The sequence below is a fragment of the Varanus komodoensis genome, unplaced genomic scaffold, assembly GCF_004798865.1.
Source record: "Varanus komodoensis strain SLA01 unplaced genomic scaffold, ASM479886v1 scaffold41, whole genome shotgun sequence".
In the NCBI taxonomy this organism is placed as follows: domain Eukaryota; kingdom Metazoa; phylum Chordata; class Lepidosauria; order Squamata; family Varanidae; genus Varanus; species Varanus komodoensis.
Genome location: NW_025335954.1, coordinates 8,261,750 through 8,280,894, shown reverse-complemented (window position 1 = coordinate 8,280,894; position 19,145 = coordinate 8,261,750). Strand labels below are relative to the sequence as shown.

The 19,145-nt window shown below is 46.7% G+C and overlaps 1 protein-coding gene across 3 annotated transcripts in view; it reads left to right on the top strand.

Moving 5' to 3' along the window:
* Positions 1-16,573, top strand: part of LOC123029770 (integrin alpha-5-like) — a 44,199-nt gene extending 27,626 nt beyond the window's left edge. For 2 of the 3 annotated variants that reach the window (XM_044443074.1, XM_044443076.1), the window contains 8 exons: positions 1,138-1,217; positions 2,168-2,248; positions 5,044-5,149; positions 7,345-7,497; positions 9,733-9,834; positions 11,024-11,137; positions 12,838-12,939; positions 13,991-14,878. In XM_044443074.1, coding sequence (XP_044299009.1) covers positions 1,138-1,217; positions 2,168-2,248; positions 5,044-5,149; positions 7,345-7,497; positions 9,733-9,834; positions 11,024-11,137; positions 12,838-12,939; positions 13,991-14,200 — 948 coding nt within the window. In that variant the 3' untranslated portion in view covers positions 14,201-14,878. Of the gene's footprint in view, positions 1-1,137; positions 1,218-2,167; positions 2,249-5,043; positions 5,150-7,344; positions 7,498-9,732; positions 9,835-11,023; positions 11,138-12,837; positions 12,940-13,990; positions 14,879-15,616 lie in introns of those variants that run through there. The other variant, XM_044443077.1, reaches the window with a different exon arrangement.
* Positions 16,574-19,145: the final 2,572 nt, after the last annotated feature.

Genomic DNA, 19,145 nt, shown 5'->3' with positions numbered 1-19,145 from the left:
CCTGTGTAATAGCCAAGACAGGGACATGGGGTCTGGCTTGATCCTATTCCTTCAAAGGCTTGGCTCAGACTTGATGTGTGTGAACACCTGTTATTGCACGCATGGCTGGCATTAGCATGCAACGCCATTTTCCTATTGATTTAGTTTTTAAAATGTCTGTTCCACTTTATCTTATAATCAACTCAAAGCAGTGAACGCTGTGATCTAGAAAACAAAGTACACAATATGAGCCAAAAGAAAAGCATCCTGCAGCAGAAGAAAAATTACACTGCATGTTCATTTCAACAGAAACTGAAAAATTAATAGTGGTCAGAGGAGTAGAGAATAATCTAGACCGGGGGGTGAGGGTGGGGGGAGGAATCGGCTGATTTCCAAGTCCTATCTAAAGAGCCAGGCTTTCCCCTGGTGTCTGAAGGCAATGCTTAAGCCAAGCAGACCCCAGGAAAGAACTTGACATAGAGCTGAAAAAGAGCCATGACTCATGCAGAGACCCAGCATGCAGCCTCTTCTCAGGGCAGAGAACTCCATTGTGCTTTTGCACCAGGAGTGCCTGGATGATGGAATCTCATTGATGCTGTAAAGCAGAATCTGCTCCCTAACAAGTTGTTTAGAAGGGGTCAAAACCACGATAGGAAATTATGCAGAGGAGATTTGTGGTGTCCTGGATGGGGCAGGTAGGCAGTCAGTAGACTGCATGCACCAACCTGGGAATGAATAGTGCATAATAACCGCAATTGATCAAGGAGGTGCACTTTTCCTTCTCAAGGCTACTTTGCCTTCTGTGCAGTCATTGTTTGGGAGCAGCCCAGAGAGAAGAAGGCAGGGCTGGGGTCCAGCCAGTGAGGAGCAGGAGCAGTAACAGGAAGTGGTGACAGGGGTAGTAGAGTCAGTGAAGGAGGGAGGTCAGGGACAGTGTCTTGCCCAAGGGCCATCTAAAACCTGGAGCTGGCTCTGAAGGGGGCTCTGGCGTCTGCAGACAATGCCCAGCTGCTGTAGTGGGGAGCCTGCTGCTCTAAGGTGGTCCCTGCTTTGAGCGCATCCTTGCACTGCCCTTTTCTTCCCCAACAGAGAAGAGAGGTGAAAGCGGGCAAAGGTCACAGATACTACTAACACCCCTCTTTTGTGTGTGTCTTCTAGCTTGTGGGTGGTCTACGCTTTACTGTGCCTCACCTCATGGATGCTAAGAAATCCATCCAGTTTGACTTTCAGATCCACAGGTAAAAAGTGTGAGAGAATCACCTGATACAGCCTTTTCCATTTGCTTGATCCTTCTTTCCACCCCTCATTGCACCCAACCAGTAATAGGCGATGCAGATGGGAGATGGGTCAGCAGGCTATTTCTCCAGGAAATTCATCTGCTCTTCATTGTTCTTCTGAGGTTCCCCCAGATTAAAGTATTAGCATTTCTGATTCATTGAGGCAGTGCAAAATTGAAACAGATTTTGATGCGGATGAGTTGATGATTCCCAGGAGCCTTGAGAAGGCATCCCACCATGCCTCATGCTCTGAACACCTGAAGTGGTGCTCTGGAGGGCAAGCAGAAGTGGAGGGGCATGGGGCTTGCCCATATTCTGAATGGATCTGCTCATTTGTTTGTTTCATCTGTATCCCACCCAATAGCCAAAGCTCTCTGGGAGGTTATCAGCAGTTAAACACACACAAACAACAAAAATTAACATAAAACAGCAAGAGTAGGATCACAAGTCAAACTGACCTTGATGTCCCCCCCGCACCCCCTCCCCAGTCCTTTTTTTCAGCTTTGCATGCCTGGAGAGCCCCGTAGTGAAGCAGGGCTTGCAGGGTTGAAAGACTGCCAGTTTTGATGGGTCCTATGCCATCCCCTCCATCTTCCTGTTCCCTCTGAATTTAACTGCAATCCTCACAGCAGATGGGGCTGGAAAGGCTTTTTGCAGGAACAATATGTTGTTGTGAGGCAACCATATAGTGCAAAATATTTTGGGGAGGCTTGGTCTTGAATGAAAAACGAAAGAACATTAACTTTGCAAAAGACCCATGAGTGACGTGTAATGCACACAGTAGAACACCCAAGTTGATCAACACAGCTATTCTTGGCACTGCTTGGGCATCAGCTGTGGGATTCACAAACGCATATCCCAATATACCGCTGCACTACTGGTTATGCATAACTGTGTCTGTTTCTCCACAGCAAGAACGCAAATAATTCCCACAGTGAGCTGGTGTCCTACCCCCTGCGTGTTGAGGCTGCCGTTCGTTTCTCAACCCATGGGTGAGTGCCATGCCTGGAGGAAAGGGTGCTTCAGTTTTCATTGTCATAAGAAAAGTTTAGGGACTCAACTTGCCTGCAAGCTGTGTATGTAATTCTCTGCACTGTAAAGGGTGATAGAAAATTATAGTCATTCAGTACTGAGGGAATGGTAATCTTGCCAAGCCCAGAGGTCCTCTCATACCTTCATCCTCACTCATATCAAGCCCTTACTTTGCTTTGGTTTTCAGAAGGGAACTCCAGTTGACACCCTGAAAAGTTTGTTTTTTGATCCCTTTCCTTTTACTACATGCATGACTGTTACATGTTGATTTTGCTGCTAAGGCATGTTAGGGGTTATCTATGAATGAAGTTGGCATGACATTGATGTGCATTTTGATTGTTCACAAGTAATTTTGGCCCAGTTGAATTTGTGAACTAGCTCTATTGGAAAGTATTGTGTCTGAGGCAGCATGGAAGTTCTTTCTCTTGTGCTTGATCTGTGATTCCCAGATATTAATATTTGGTGCTGCAATCACAGCACAAGGTGCATGCATGTGTGAACAACTCCAGGAAGTAGGTCTTCAAGGTCTGTGTCAGAGAAGAATGTATCTAAAACTACATTCAGATGTTTGAGAGAGTTGATTGCAATTTCCTTTTATCCCCCAAGAGAGGCTGACAAATCAAAAGGGAAACAGGATATATTTCATAGTGGTGGGGAACAAAAGGCTAATTACCAGTTGGCACCCCTGTGGTCACTCAGCACCATCTATGGTGATAGCTTGGGACTCCTAAGGCAGCCTTTACTGCTAGTGTGAATGCCAGATGTTTTGGATTACAACTCCTAGCATTCTTGAACATTGGCTATGCTGCCTGTGGTTGATGGGATTTGAAATCCAGATCTTCCAGAAGCCACCAGGTTGGAGAAGGCTCTCTTATGGCCTTGCTCCTGCCTTTACATCTGGCACCCCTGGATTCCATCTAGAACTGCCTATTTCAATTTCCTGGGGTAAATATTTCCTACAGATGTAGCCTCCTATGGTGGAAGCTGGTATTTATCATGCAAGGAATGCTGTTTCCATCCAAAACCTCTCACGTGGGGACAAGTGCAGAGCAGTGGGGGGCAGGGAGGTCTTAGAAAACATTCTTCTCTGTAAAACAGACAAATATCTAATTCCAGGCAGTGCTAATGCTTTGCACAGTGATGGAATGGCATCATGCGTTGCCACTTAGGAAAAGCGTCTGGACCAACCTTGCATCTGACAGAATATTTCAATGGGCTTCTTGCTCTTAGGACACTGTGTGTCCTCTTGAACCCTCCAAAGAAAGAATGAGGGAGATTGTATTTAAGTGTGGCAGGGTGCGTCACACTCGCCCTGTTGAAATGCTACCTCTGATGCAGGCAAGACAGGCAAGCCCAGTTTGTATCTGCGTAGGGGGCTAAGGCAGCTTTCCCCCACCCAGTACCCTTCAGATCTGTACCCTTCAGTACCCAAAACATCTGCAGGGAGCCAGGCTGAAGAAGGGAGGCAGTATGTGGTGGCAGACTGTAGTGGCTTTTCTGCTGGAGAAAATCACTCTGCACATGCTCAGGGACCACCTCAGTTGTGCCTTCTCGTATTTGAAGGCTAGCTTTTTAGCACCACAAATAATTTCTGAGACTGAGGAGCTGAAACATAATACTAGACTCACTGGAGTGAATAAGGCATACTTGCCATAGATCAATGTGACTTCCGGGAACAAATGCAGATGCACACACTTACCAACACTCACTCAGGAATACCTTCAGACTTGCAAAGGGCAAGTACATGCTGTCCAGATAGCTGGTTGGCTGTGGGCCCGCAATGAATCAGCAATGCTCCCTTGGTGACTTTGATGACTCACTGCACAACCGTAGGTTCCTGTATTATCAGACTTAAATATGTAAATGTTTAGGAAAAGCAGTCAGTTTGGTTGATCAGCATACCCTCTTGCTTAGCAGGCAAGCTCTTTGGAGTAAGAAATGTGCTCATTCTGTTATAATGTGCACATCCAACCCCAGTTGAAAAGTTGAAACCGCAGATCCAACCACTGAGAAAAGCATCCTTTCCTCACAGTCTCATGAATCATGAATTAGTAACAGCATATAAAGATCTGGTAGTTTCCCAAGAAATAGCTTCTGTTTCTCAACCAGAGTGTTAACACACCTGGGGTTAGGGTTAGACAGGATAGTAGCTTTAGAAGAAACTCTCTTAAGCGATGTTTTAGGTGTAGCTATTCGGATACTGTTGTGTGGAGCCTTGTCTGATGAAGGACTCTGAATCCTGAAAGTGTACACATTCTTGTGCCTCCACAGGCCAGTAAAAGTTTTCATTTGTATCTTCCTGTCCTTTGGTACTTCAGTAGCAATCACTTACTGTTCTCTCCCCTCCCCCCCCTTATGAAAATTTATTTGGTTTGGCTTTTTTCCATCATAGATGTTATTAAACACGTTGGACATTTTATGGGAAGGTTGGGTAAAGTCAAGTATAGGTGCAAAACTGAGCTTGCCACTTGAGGAAAAGTGAGCAAGGAAAGGATCTTTGTTTTGGAATGTATTTATTTATTGGATTTGTACCCTGCTTTTCTACAAGGAAAAGGCACTCAGGGTGAATTACCAAAGAGAAAAGAGTGAAATAAAAGCCACAGTTGTACCAGAACAGTTTCTAGTGCCTCTAGTGTATGTTTTTATCTTGGAGCTTGCCAAAGGAGAATTTTGACTTGCTTCACTGATCAAAAGAAAATTCCTTTGAGCTTCCACAGCTTTTCCTTATCTAAACTACTTTGTCTGTCTGCCACAGAGCATCCATGCCAGATGCGGTAACCCTCCCAGGGTCTGGCTGGGTCCCAGGTCGATCAGTGCAACGAGAACAAGATGTGGGCCCTGGTGTATGCCATGTCTTTCAGGTGGGTGTTGCTGGCTGGAAAAAGAGGCTGCAGTGGTGCTTGGAGTTTGTATATGTGCGGGGCCACTCTTACTTTTTGGGAGCACTGCTTCATAGCCATAATGGCTGAAACATGCTTACTGAGGCAAAGCACTGATATTCTGAATCTTGTTCCTAATACAATGTTGTGCTTATGTTTTCTTATTCCTGCAAGATTGTGGCATAATCAACATCTGCTCTTCTTATTTATTTCTTTGTTTTATTGCAAAATGTATAAACCACTCCTCTTTGAGAGAAATTGGAACAAATTCAAGCACAGAATACAAAATGGTATTGTAAAAGTGTGAGAAATGGTTTTCTCAGACACATTTAATGGAGGATGTGGGAATAGTGAACTGGAACCTCAAGTTAGAGACAACATAGCTCTGGTTACTGAAATACTCAAGCACATAAGTATTCAGTTGGCTTTGGAAACCTGCATGTCAGCTTCTTGGAAGCACTGGAATGGCCAGTGCTGGAAACATTGCCAATTTGTCTCACCCTCCTGTTCTCAGTCCCTGGGAGGGCTCACTGCAGTCCCCCCAGCAAAAAACCACAATTTTTGGTGGTTCTGCAAATAGCCCTCCATGAGCCTGACAGATGAGCAGACACACTGTGGATTGTTTGCTCTCTTCCTGCTTCTCCTTTTCCCTTGGTCCTCCAGGTGGTATCCCAGGGGACACTGTTGAGGTGGTATCCCAGGTCATCTATCCTTCCTCACTACTTTTGACTCTCTACAGCTTTAGTACTTTACACTTTTTTCCCCAGAGATGTGAAAGCTGCCTTCACAGTACCCATTTGAACAGCCACCGACGCCCACTCTGAAGTACTGGAGCGGCACCTTGGAGGGGCTGTTTGTGGCTGGCAAACATTTTTTTTAATTATCTCACCTAAATTTGGCAAATTTTCTTGCAAAACTTGATTTAACTGTAGTTGCACAACTGAGGAAATTGAGATCCTCTGTTGGCTAATGTCAGGGGCTTGCTTATAGCTGAAGTGCAGCAGGTACCAACCTTGGACATTGACCCAAACAGGGTATAAAGGGGACTTTTGTTTGTCCCATTGGTTTAGTTTGGGCTCTGTCAAATGGCAAACCAAAGGAGTGAGTGAAAAGGGGTGGGGGTGGGATTTCTTATTGGTCCTGCCTGATAATCCTAATTTGCACTGTTCTCTGAGACAAAAGTAGATCCCCTTTCCAGTGTTAATTTGTTTGTTTTTTCCTATGGAAGAGAAGTTTTGACATGGTTTCTTTAAAAATGGGCCTTGGCAGGGTGGTGAAGGCTTTTTGATGGGGGCACATACAGCTGCCCATGGTGGATGATCATCTCCTGGGAACCAGCTCATGGTGTCTGTCCACTACGCTCTGGTTGTTGTGCTCCCAGATGCGTGTCACTTTTGCCATATGGGGATGGCTGCCACTTGTTTGAAGGGAGCACTTGTAGAGCACATGTTTGCATGCAGAAGGCCCCAGGTTCATTTGCTACCATCTCCAGTTATAAGGATGAGGAGATGACTGCTGTGACTGAGAGCCTGGACCTCCCGGCCAGGTAAAATTCAGAATTTTGAGAATATGTTGTAGATTCTCTCACAATATGGATGCCATGGAGACTTGTCCATTCAGAAAGTGGCTGCCATGTTGGTGTGGCCAGTCACAAGATACTCATTTTCCAAAAGGCAAACTGGAGCATCTGAACAAAAAGTAATTTGCTCAAGAACCTAACTATAAGGCGGAGGTCAGATTTGAGCTCCAGAACACAAAACTGCTCCGTTGAACCTGAAGATGGTGCTAGAGGACAGCCCTTTGTTTTGCTGTATTGCAACTTCCATTACATTTATATTCCGCCTTTTTACATCTTGTGTGGCACACAAGGCAGCTTGCATCATTCTGTTTTATCATCATAGCAACAACCCTGTGGTGTAGGTTAGACTAAGTGTAAGTGGCCAGGTGAGGAAAGAATCCAGATCTCTTGGGTCCCTGGCCCAACTCTAACCACTGGACCACATTGGCTCTCATACATACAGTAAAAACCAGGAGGGGGCCTGGTGGGCATCAAGAAAGTGTTTGCAGGCATCATTTTGGAGATGTCAGAAACAGATAAAGCTAAGCTAAATAGAATCTGAACTGGCATGCGGCAGCTTCCTAACTATCTATGCTCATGTTTTCCATTTGTCCTGCAGTTTGTGAATGACGGCCCGAGTTCCATCAGTGAAGGGATCTTGGATGTCAGCTGTCCATACCAAATGCAAGGGCGAGACGTGATGTATGTTACACACTACATAGTGCCAGCAAACTGTACCTCCAGCCATTCCGTCAATCCATCACACCTACAGGTAAAAGTTGCAAACTGAAGGCAAAGAAAGAGACTAGAGAGTGAAGTTTAGAACTGAGTGAGTTCAGTTTCTGAAAATAGGCATAGTGCAATCAAGATTATTTAGTGGCAAAATTATTCAAAAATAATTAGCAGAGAATAAAAATGCAGAGAAGGGGGGGGGGGGGCAGAACATTTTCCATTGCTCCAATCTGTGCTTGCAAAGTAGGAGAAAACATTTTGAATCTTCCTCAAATCACCCTGCTCAGCACCAGATACTTCTCTGGTAGCCCTCCTTTTCCCCACAAACCTATGGCTTTTTTTAACCCGCTTGCATTGTTTGCTTAAAAAACATCAACTTGTTTCAGGAAGCAGTTAGTCTCCCCAAGACATCACATGATCACTCCTTGGTCTTATCAAAGCATCCACGCCAGTGTGCAGCTGCTGTGAAAGCACAAATTCCAAGAAAAAGAAAAACAGATCATTAGAAAAAGAATCAAGAATAAAATTGCCAATATCTTAATCTAAGGAACAAATGTGCCTGCATAGGATATTGCAGAACTGGGAAAGATCCAGCCAAGATGCTGAAGCAGCTTGAGCAAACAATTGTGCCTTTATTAGTTTACAGATAAAGGTAAATAAGGGGGTGGGACATAACAAAGGTGTATAAAGTTATGCATGCTGTAGAGGAAGTAGACAAGGAGATGGTTTTTCTCCCTCCCTCAGAATACTAGAAACCATCATGAGCCCATGAAACTCATTGGTGGGAAATTCAGGATAGACAAAAGGAAGTAGTTCCTCGCATAGTTCATGATTAAACTGTAGAGTTTGCTACTGCAAACAGCAGTGACCACCACCTATTTGGATAGCAGTAAAAGGGGTTAGACAAATTCATGGAGGAGAAGGCTATCAGTGGCCACTAGGCCCTGATGGCTCTTATGCTATGTCACACCCTTTGCTCTGGCTCCATGCCAGGTGGCTCTAATCTGCTCACTGCTGTATGCCATAACGGCTCTATGCTGCTATCGGAGGCAGAATGCCTAGGTGTGTGAGCTTCTGGGGGATCCAGCTAGAAGAATCTTTCTGCACTCTGGTCCTGTGTGCTTCCTGCTGGACCACTGTAGGAACAGAATGCTGGCCTAGATAGGGCCCTGGCCCTGAGCGAGCATTGCTCTCCATATGTTCTTGCAGAGTTTACTGAGTTTAGAACAAAGAGATGGAAAGATGTTTAAGTGACAGACTGATTACCAAGGGAGGAGACTGCTAAACCTGAGTGGCAACATTGTAGTTTGTGGAATTGTCCTCACCTTCCATTCTCCACATTCCAGGCAAAGATTAGGTGCTTATCTGCATTAATGGGAGTAGTTCTGATGGAAGAATTGATCCAGGGTTTTTGTTTTTAGGGGCATTCCTTTTCCATAGAGCATAAATGTTTTCTGTTCTCTGAGGTATGGGATTCAGGTACAGAAAGGATCCACTAGGTTTGGTCAAAAGAACAGTGTCCAATGACACCTTTAAGCATGAAAACTTTGTGGCATGACATTTTATGGCATAAATTCACTTCCACCAAATGCATGAGTGTTCTCTTGGCAGAGAGATCCTTGTGAGGATACACAACAGAAACTGGAGCGGGGGAGGGGGGCATTACTACCATATGGGGCTGGGAGGCCGCACCATGCAGGAAGAGAGTGCATCCTATTACTCTGCAGAGTGCAAATGCAAAAAAAAAAAAAAAAGGCCCACTTGATAGGGTAAAACATTGCTCGGTTTTGAAATCAAATTGGCTTGGACCAGAGGGCCAAATGAGATATGACAAAGCACCCATGCTTGTTTGCTGGTGTGTTTGGCCAATTCACATATAACAAAAGCTGCACCTGGCTTTGTCTCCTTCCTCTGCCTTCCCTGCATTGCTTGAAGCACTTTACTTTCCATCCAGGCTCCCTTCCTAGGGAGGGAGCTGTATGAGGTGGGTGCCAACACCAAGAATGCCCTGCCCCATGTGTTTGTGGGCTTAGCCTCAGACAAAACTGGGTCTCAAAGCAGGGCCTCACCTAACTAAATTACACCTAAATCAGCTGAGTTTAGATCCTAAACTCATCAGATGACAGGGAAATGTTTTGGAAGAAAATGTAGTAGTTCTCAAATGACAATAAGGCAAGTATGTGTCTGTAGGGGGGCTGGTCAAATAGGGTAATGACTACTAAGAAGTTATTCATGAAGTTGCTGAAACAATATGTGTCTCTTTCTGAACATTCAGCTGGAGCAGCCTCCAACCCCTTTTCCTCAGCAGAATCAATACTACATGCAAAAGCAAGATGGAGGATGGCACAGCGGCTCTGGTGGGAGCAGCTTCAGTCTGGTAAGACCAACACCTTGCAGGGACCCTTTTTATTTCCACAGCACGTTGCTTCCATAATAATTTCACATAGTTCTTGGTGGAGGCATTTTGTAAGATCACTCTCAACATATGATCTTACAAAACCTAGGGTGTTCAAAGACATGCACATGGACATTCACATGGTGGGCATGTCATGAGCGGAGCTGGAGCCGGGGGTCAGACGAGATGGCCTGGAAGACCCCTTCTGACTCACTCTGTTTTTATGTTTCTATGATCCATTTGTTCTTAGAACAAATTGCAGTCTTCATTCCTAGCCATAGTTCCAGTTCCAGAATAAGACATGTAGGCTGCTGATTTCCATCGACTTGATTTTAGCACCAAGCAACTGCAAGTTATGTTAATTGTACAGCGCATAACTCTGGTGCATCTTTTTTCTTTTACTCTGGAGTAAGTGCATGTGACCCAATTTAGACCAGGAATGCCATTTCCTGGCAGAGGAGAATTAAAGGAGAATTTTAAACAATTCACTCTTTCAAATCCTACCACCTTGTGATAGTGAGGAGGTTTACAAAAAGAAACCTATTTGCCTTATTATCTGCGGGGGGCAGGGGTGGGGGTTCTTTTTAAAATCCCTGTATGAAAAAGAAAGATTTCAGGAAGCAAATGCTGGTTTAATTCTTTCCTCCTGATACTCATTGGTCCTGATTTAATTTGGGTCCACACACTTATTATAGATTTTTCTTTTGCAGATTGTCAGAGTACCTTTAATTCCATCATCCACTCATAGATGAAAAGTTTTAAAATTTTCTTCTGTTTTGCAAATGCACATCTACACTGTTGCACATTACTGGTAGTGTGCAGCTGCCTAAATGCACATTTGTGCAAAACTCTCCTGCCACCCCAAATAAAAATCCAGTGCACAAGTTGGTACAACTCAGAAAAAGGCTGCTCTGCTGTGAAATTCACTAGTTAGATTCATAGAAATCTGAACTCATTTGAATCCACTGCAGATTTCAAATAGTAGCCTCAAATACATGCTTGTGGAATCAACACAGCTTGTAGGTTTATCCTTAGGCATTGGGACATTCTGGTTCAGACAGTGGTTTTGCCCATATTTTGCTTTTGGAGGAGACCCAATAAATGATGGCTTCATTAAGCTGTCTTCAGTTCCAGGTTCTCTCTCTGATTGCTGTTCTTCCTTGCACTTCAGAAATGTAACGAGGATGAGTGTTTTCAACTTCGCTGCCACATGGGAGCGCTACAACGTCAAGAAAGTGTCAGCTTGCGCCTCTACTTCCGCATCTGGTCCAAGAATTTCCAGCAGGTAAGTACAGAGCTTAACCTGATGTCCACACCAGTCCTCCATGTGTTACTTGGAGATTTAATGTCAGTGTTAGGAAACATCAGTGCTGTACGTTCGAGACAGAAGAGGAGACTATGGCTTGCTAAGCACCTACTGGCTCTGATAGCTCCCACTGGACGGCTCTGCCAGCTGATACCATTGCAGAGCTGTCTTCCACTTGAACGGCTCCCCCATGCCCTGACCTGGATTCATGGATCCACATGCCTTTATTTTTGTGAACGATTCTTACCCCAAACTGCTGAGAGTGGCTTGCAAGATTGTAGCAGATTCAGTGCAAAGCCATTAGCTCATCTTTAGGTGGCAAGGCAGCAGAGAGGTGCAGGGGGCTGGGTGAGGGAGGGATGGAGGTATGGTGAATTCATGCCTCTCATGCACTCTGCTGTCTTGCCATGGCAGGTGCTGTTTTTATGGGGTCTGCCTCAGGGCTGTACTTCGAACGTGTGCTTTCAAGCATCTACGGATGGAACTATCATTTAAGGAATGGGCTTCTCACACAGGCCAGATAGATCGAAGCTCCATGGCTGTCTCTTGGTGATGGAGCAGTGCAGAGCTGTTCCCCATTCTCAGGACTTCCTGTCCCCTTTCTGAAGCCTGCAGCAAGAGCTTCCTTTCAGGAAGTACGCTTCTCCCAGGCAGTACCGTTTGAATTGCCGCTCCCCCATGTAACCGGGTGGGCTGCCTGTTTTGCTCACCCCGTGGTGCCTCTTTGCAGTTCCCCTGCAGAAGGGAGCCACCTGGAACAAGGACATTGCATGCCGTTGCTCAAGAGCAGGGTGGCACGCAACTGCGTTCTCTGAGGATTGTTCCCCTCCAACCGATGAGGCCTCTGGCCTTGGGCAACACAATGAGCCACACCCAGGCGGGAACTTAGGCAAATGGCACCAGGCACATGCTGTGGCTTAAACAGGCCTCTCTGCTTGTCTGAGCTGTGATGATTGTGTGAACTGCGCTGCTGCCTCGGTGTATTTGACAGTAGCGGCAGCTGGTACGGGAAGGAACAGGAGATGCCTAGACAGCATAAAATAAGGTGGACAGGTGCAGTTCTCTACACCTGACCTATGCAGGTATTCATAAATGTAATAAATAAAATGGACCCTGCAGGTAAACAACAATCCCCACCCCCATCAGTAAGTTTAGGATGGATGCCCACACCTGCTTGTCTGCCAGGTTCAGCGCCTGGGAAAGAGGCATACTGGGCTCCCCACGAAGGCTCGTTAGGATCAGCTTGCTTCATGACCCTGCTGTGCAGAGCAGAGTCACTGAACATCCTCCAGCCCAAGGGTAGAACCCCATTTCAGAGGCTCTCTTGGCATTTCTCCAGTAGGCAGGGCCAAAGGCAATGGGGTGGAGCCACAATTCCAGAAGTATCCGCTCATTTTATAAGAAGCTTATTAGCTTATTGAAGCTCTTGCTGCCAGCAGAGGAGCCTTGCATTGCAGCACGTAACTGTTCTGGCAGTTTAGGATGGAGAAAAAATTGGACAAGAGTTAACCCTAACCCTAACCCTATTCCAAGCAATCAGTGTCTGGGAGAAAGCAGGGGGCAGGGGATGAGTATCTGGTGATGCCAGGAGGCCAAGACTGGGCCTTCAGCTTGTGGTTGCCCTCTTGTGGTGTAGAGCCATCCCTTACCTTTCTTTGCTCCATTTTCCACTCCTGCAGAAAGAAAACAACCCTCACACTCTCCAGTGTGAAGCTGTCTACAGTGTACAGAAATTGCCCTACAAAATCCAGCCAGAAGAGCACCACTCAGCTAGCCTCAAGGTTGGTCCTGTTTTGTTATTTTTATGGGTAGTAGTATCAGTAGTAGCAGCAATAATGTCTTTCCTATGAGATTGCACACACATCCACAGCAGTTTACAAGTAACACCCAAACGCATGGTTAAGATCACTATAAACAGTGTCAAAGCATAGCAAGTCACTGAGATCCTCTTCCCTCCAAGCTATGGATGATAGATGGCTCTCTCCCAGGAACAAGGACAGCTCAACTTAGATGCATGCATGTTGCTTTAAAAAAATCAAAGCAAACTAAAGCAAGAAAGCAGAACATTATGCAGAACAGGATATCAACAAGGGTAGAGGTGAAATTGTGCCTGGAAAGTGTAGCTGCTATCCTCAAGGGACCAGAGCCCTACAAGGAAAGGTTACAACATTTGAGGCTTTCTTTAGCTTTGAACAAAGGTGAGTGAGACATGATGGGGGTGTCCAGAATGGCGCAGTGTCCACCCAAGGGGGCAGCTTTAAAAGGGGATTGAACAAATCCATGCAGGGCAAGGCTATGAACAGTTTCTTGCCCTGATGGCTCTGTGCCATCTTTCAGATCAGAGGCACCTTCCAGCTAAGAGCCAGTCACTGGGGAAGGGTGGAGGAATAGCACTCCTGCTCTCTTGAACAGCACGCTGCTTTCCCTGTGGTACCTGGTTGACTGCTGTGGGAAGTCAGGATTCTACCCTATAGGCCTGTGGTTTTAACCCAGCAGGGCTCTTTCTGTCCTTTCATGACTCTTCTGGATCAGGTTGCTTACCATCGTGGACCCTCAGAGGCCAACCAGGTAGCCAGGGAAGCTCGGAATGAGGGCATGCCAGGGATTGTTGGTCCCTTTTGTTTGCCTCCAGCATCTGGCATTGAGGAAAATCGCTCCCCTGTACCTGACGGATCTGCTTAGCTTCCATAGCTAGCAAACTCTGGTTGACCAGCTTCAGGATGCGACAGTGAACAGGAAGTTTTCCTGAGCCATTTTTGCAATCGATAGCCATGCTGGATGTGGCCCCATGACCTGTGCCGTGCCTTATTCTTGCTTCCTCTCTGCCAACAGGTGTCAACATCACTGCACTGGGCGAAGGCAGAGACCAGCCAGGGGGTTCCTCTCTGGATCATCATCCTAGCCATTCTGATTGGGCTGCTGCTCCTGGCATTGCTCATCTATGTACTATATAAGGTAGGCCTGCTCAGTAGGGAGCCTTCCAGTGAAGGGGAAAGTTCAGGGCTGGGAAGAAGTGAAGTGCCACAGTCCAGATGGCTCTGATTCGCTCTGTTTGTGCCACCTATTATTTTCTAGCTCCCTCTGTCCCAGCACAGATTTTTTTTAGTCTTTTCACGCATTGCATAGGTAAATCCAGATTTGCCGCTGTCTCCACGCTCAACAGAGAGTTGCAGTCAAACAGCAGCTCTCTGACTAATGTAGCTCTTTGATCCCAATTCTTTTCAAACCTGTGTTTGTAGCATTCCCATGTTACATTTTAACTATACTCCCCAAAAGGCATCTTCTTCAACCATAGAAGCTGCATCATAGGAATGTAAGACCATCTAGTCCAGCATTCTGTTCACACGGTAGCCGATCAGTTGTCCATGGGAGGTCAGGGATACATCAGCACCCACCCACCCATGTTTCCCAGCAACTGGGGCACATAGGCATTCTGCCACAATACAGCAGCTAGTCAAACATCCTCCACACAAAAGCCTCTCCATTCAGTAGTTCTAACTAGAGTGTCTCACTGTTGTTCATTCCATCAGTCCAGTGTTCCCAGATCATTGTCAGTCACCTCCCCCAAATTTTGGGTGGAGTGGAATCTCTCCATGCTACACAGATAATCCGCACGGCCAAGTGTGCCGTTATGGCCTTCACATGCAGCAGCTGTCCCAGGGCAGCTGTCCAAAGCAGCAGTGCTGTGTGAACATCCCCTCACTCTCTATTTCTATATCCTTGGACAAAACTCTGCTAGGTCTAGATCTTGAAAACATACTGCAAAACAAGATTCAAAGCGATACTGAAAGATGGATTCACAAAGAGCTTGTTGATAAATGATGGTGTGCATGTCTAACTTGCATGTGTGAATGAGCTGACACAGGATAAAACTTCCTAATTGCCCTATGTCATCGCAAAGACAATTCTTTTCCATGACATTCAGGTGAGAACTCAGCGAGTGGTGAATGATCTATATGCACAATCAAGTCTTAGTGTGCTTAATTTTCATGGTTTGTTCTGCCTGATGCATTTGAACATTTGTTTGCTTGTTTTGAATATACCCCATAAGTGGGCCTGTTCAGTCCCATTTTGCATTTCTGTGCCTGCAGCAAAACCTTTAGAGAGCTCATGTTTTTAGTTGGCAGAAGCTTCCAGGCAGTATCTGCAAAAGGCAGCAGACTAGTGATTTGGGTTGCCAGGCTCAAGAGGGTGGATGGAATTGGCCCCATCCACTGCCCTAGTTTCCTTGGAGGAAAGGTGGGCTATAAATGCAAGAAACAAATAGCATGGGTCAGAAGATCTGCTGGGAATGTCTGCTGTCCAAGCCTGCTCTGTTGAAGCAGTCTTGAGCAAGAGCATAGATGCGCTCTCACTCAAGGCCCATTCCTTGCTATGGGATTTGCCTCAGAGAAAACAGATGCCAGTGGTTCATGTGCTGCCTAGGTTCTGACCTTGTCCCTCTGGTTTCCTTCACAGCTGGGCTTTTTCAAGCGGTCACTCCCCTACGGCACAGCTATGGAGAAGGCTCAGCTGAAGCCACAGGCGGCTTCGGAGGCCTAGCAGGCCCAGCTTTGCCCCTCTGTGTATGTGTTTTGTCGCTGCTGCCCTGCAAAGAGGCGCCAGGATCACCTGCCATGAGCACTGGGGAGGGGAGCACGCCAACACCAGCAGGGCAAAACGAAGGACAGAGCCACTGATGCGAGGTCCCCTGGGCTGCCACAGAGAGCGGCACCCGGCTCCTCTGCCCCTCGCCGAAAGAGGGTGCGGGTGTCAAGACTCAGTGCCTTCCCTCTCCTCCCCGTTCCCTGGGGCCCGGATCCTACCAACACGGTGTGCCCCGACTGGGGCCTGCAGCAGGCCTTTGCTCCCAGCCAAAGGGAATACTTGAAGCCGCTGGAGTGGCCGGTGCTGGCCTGTTCACAGGCCCCTCTGTCAAGCTGTCTGTTCTGTCCTCCAGTGGGGAAGGGAGTGTTGCCTTGGACAGTTTCCGGGCTGCCAGCCTCTTCTGAAACGCCACAGCGTGGCTGAGAGGAAGAACACAAAAAAGCACAATCACCTCCCGTGTCTGGCTCTTTCTCCTCCACGGGCCGGCACAGAGGACCCTGGGCGCTCACCTCCTGTCTCCCCTGGCCTGCGTCCTGTGGGGGATGACGTGGGACAGAGACTGAAGCTGGGAAAGCCAGATGCTCCCACAATGCCAAAGATTTGCCGCGTGAGGAAGCCAAGCCATCACCCGGTGTCGGCCCGGACTTGCCGACGGTCTTCGCACTGATCTCCGGAAACCGCTAGAGATTTTATTTTTCAGATGCCACTTTAATTAAAAGAAGGAGAAGGAGAAATGAGGAAGCTGCTGCTGCCTCCTAATAGCAAAGACAAGGGTTGCTGTTTTAATTTAAAATGTTCCAAGTGCAATAAATGCTTCCATATTTTCCACACTGTCTTTTGAATTAGTAAAAGTTAACAAGAGGTGGGCTGTGGTGGAAATGCTCCCAAATGGCTTGTACCTGGCAGTGGGTGTTGGAATTTGGAAGGTGTAGATAGGCCTTAGAGGTGAGGTGATGCGTGGCAGGTGAGGAGAGAGGCTAAACAGGAGACCTGTGGTAGGTACGATGATTTGGGGTGAATATGAAGGGGGAAAGGAACCCCTCAGGCTTCTGTTGGGACCAGACAAGTGGAGAGAAGCTAGCAGGACCCAGGAAGGGAGGAGAGTGTTTTAAGATGTTTGCATTATTCTTCCTGTCTGTTCCTGGACTGTTCCTGGGATCCAGGTGTTACCAACGTGTTCCTGGGCACAGACTTTTATCCCAACACACAAGTGTGTACATGCAGCCTATTGGCATAGGGAAGAATTGATCTTGGACCTAGAGATTTTCAGCACAGGGGAAATTGGGCTTCCCAGTCAAGTAGATGATGACAAAATTTGCAAAATTCCTAAATACATGGCTTTTATGCAAAATGAAACAATTGCTTAAATAAGCTGTTCTCAAGCTGGTGCCCTCGAGATGGTTTGTATTTCACCTACTGCCAGCCCCAGTCAGCTGGTCCAGTGATCAAGGAATGCAGAAAGTTGTCCAAAACATCTGGAGGGCACCAGGTTGGGGAAGGCTTAGTTAGAGGAAACCAGTAAAGCTTGGACCAGCAGCTCTTTCTATAACCAGGGGTGATTCAGGAAGGAAAGACAGAAATGGGGAGCTTATGGTTGCCAAAAAAAGCCAATGGGGAGGCACTGGAGCCAGAACAGGCAACCTTCTATATCTCTATAGGCAGATTTGGAAAGATGAGCAACTGTTCTGGCAGTTGATTGGTCGAGGTGGTGTTATGATTTCCTGAGCAGCAAGATCTGGGTAATAACTTAGTACAGAAAAGGGGGTTTGCAAATTCCAGAGTTCCCCGGTCCTGAGTTTTTAAAATGCCACATTTTGGAGAATTTTTTTTTCCCGATTTATATCCTGCCTTTTTCCTGCAAAGGGCTCAAGGCAGCTTACATCATTCTCCTCCTCCATCTTATCCCCACAACAACCACCCTGTGAGGTAGGTTGGGCTGAGAGTCTGTGACTGGCCCAAAGTCACCCAGTTGGCTCCATGGCTGAGCGGGGACTAGAACCCAGATCGCCTGAGTCCCAGTCCCATGCTCCTAACCACTACACCACACTGTCTCTCCACACAGATTTTTCTTCACAGCTCATGCTTTCTGCCCATTCTAACCTCATTCCAAACCTCTAGACCAGGGGCCGGCAACCTTTAACACTCAGAGCCATTTGGACCCGTTTCCCACACAAAAGAAAACACCAGGAGCCTCAAAACCTTTTTGAAATCTAAAATGAAGATAACACTGCATATATCAGTTTTTACCTTAATGCTATGTATATCTTCATTATGAATTAGCTGCAGCTGTTTACTGTTATTTTTAACCTTACATTATAAACTAGTAGGACTCCTTTCATATATTTTGAATAGGAGAACAGCTTCCTGAAGAGTCAAAGCCAGTGCTAAAGGGCTGCGTGCATTAAACAGCAAACCCCATAAGTTCGTCAGCAGTAAAAGCAAATGAATCTACCCACGTACCATTAAATGTTCAGTTTTCTTCAGAAACTTTTCTTCCATTTATCCATGGCCTACCGGGGAAGTCGCAGATATAGGTGTGTTTAGTGACTGATTAGCAGATAAACAGTCAAGTGCTGTGAATTGTGACAGGTCCCAAGCACAGTTTTTATCATTCAGAGGAAGGAGATTACATTGGGACAAAGAGAATCTTTTCAGCAGTTTGTTTCATGTAACATGAGAGCCTGCAGGAAGCTTGTTCCACTCTTCCCCTGCAATGTTGCAATTTACTTAACCTGCTAGCGCAGCATTCCTGAGTGGATGCCTCATTATCACCTATTGGTATTTTGTAACTCGGTCGCAGATTGGCGGCTGTGACATGTATTTTGGGCAACGGAGCAGCAGCAGAGGGATTCAAGAGCTATGTGCAGCTCCAGAGCCACAGGTTGCCGACCCCTGCTCTAGACCATGGGTCCTCAAACTACGGCCCGTGGGACAGGTCCAGCCCGCCATGGCCATCCATTCGGCCTGCACTGCTGTTCGCCACCCGCGTGCTTGCTGCACAGGTGGGGAGGTGGTGGCTTGCTCACTCAGAGATGATCTCCAAGCGAGCAAGTCGCCTGCCTCCCGTACGCTCACGGTAGGGAGTGGGGGGAGGTGGTGGCTCGCTCAATTGGAGATGGTCTCAGAGTGAGCAAACGGCCACCGCAGATTCCCGACGGCACCTTGCCAGCCCATGCCCCCAGGTAACCCCACCTCACCAGACCACACATGTAGCCGCTGCCTTTCAACTGGCCCCCTATCAAAAAAATTTGAGGACCCCTGCTGTAGACCTTCTTGGGAAACCTAGTGTTTCAAACCTTAAGCTGGAAACAAACCCTACCCCTAATTTGGGACTCAAATGCACATACCTCAAGATGGATTTTCAAAATGCCACATTTTGGGTGATTTTTTTGTCACAACT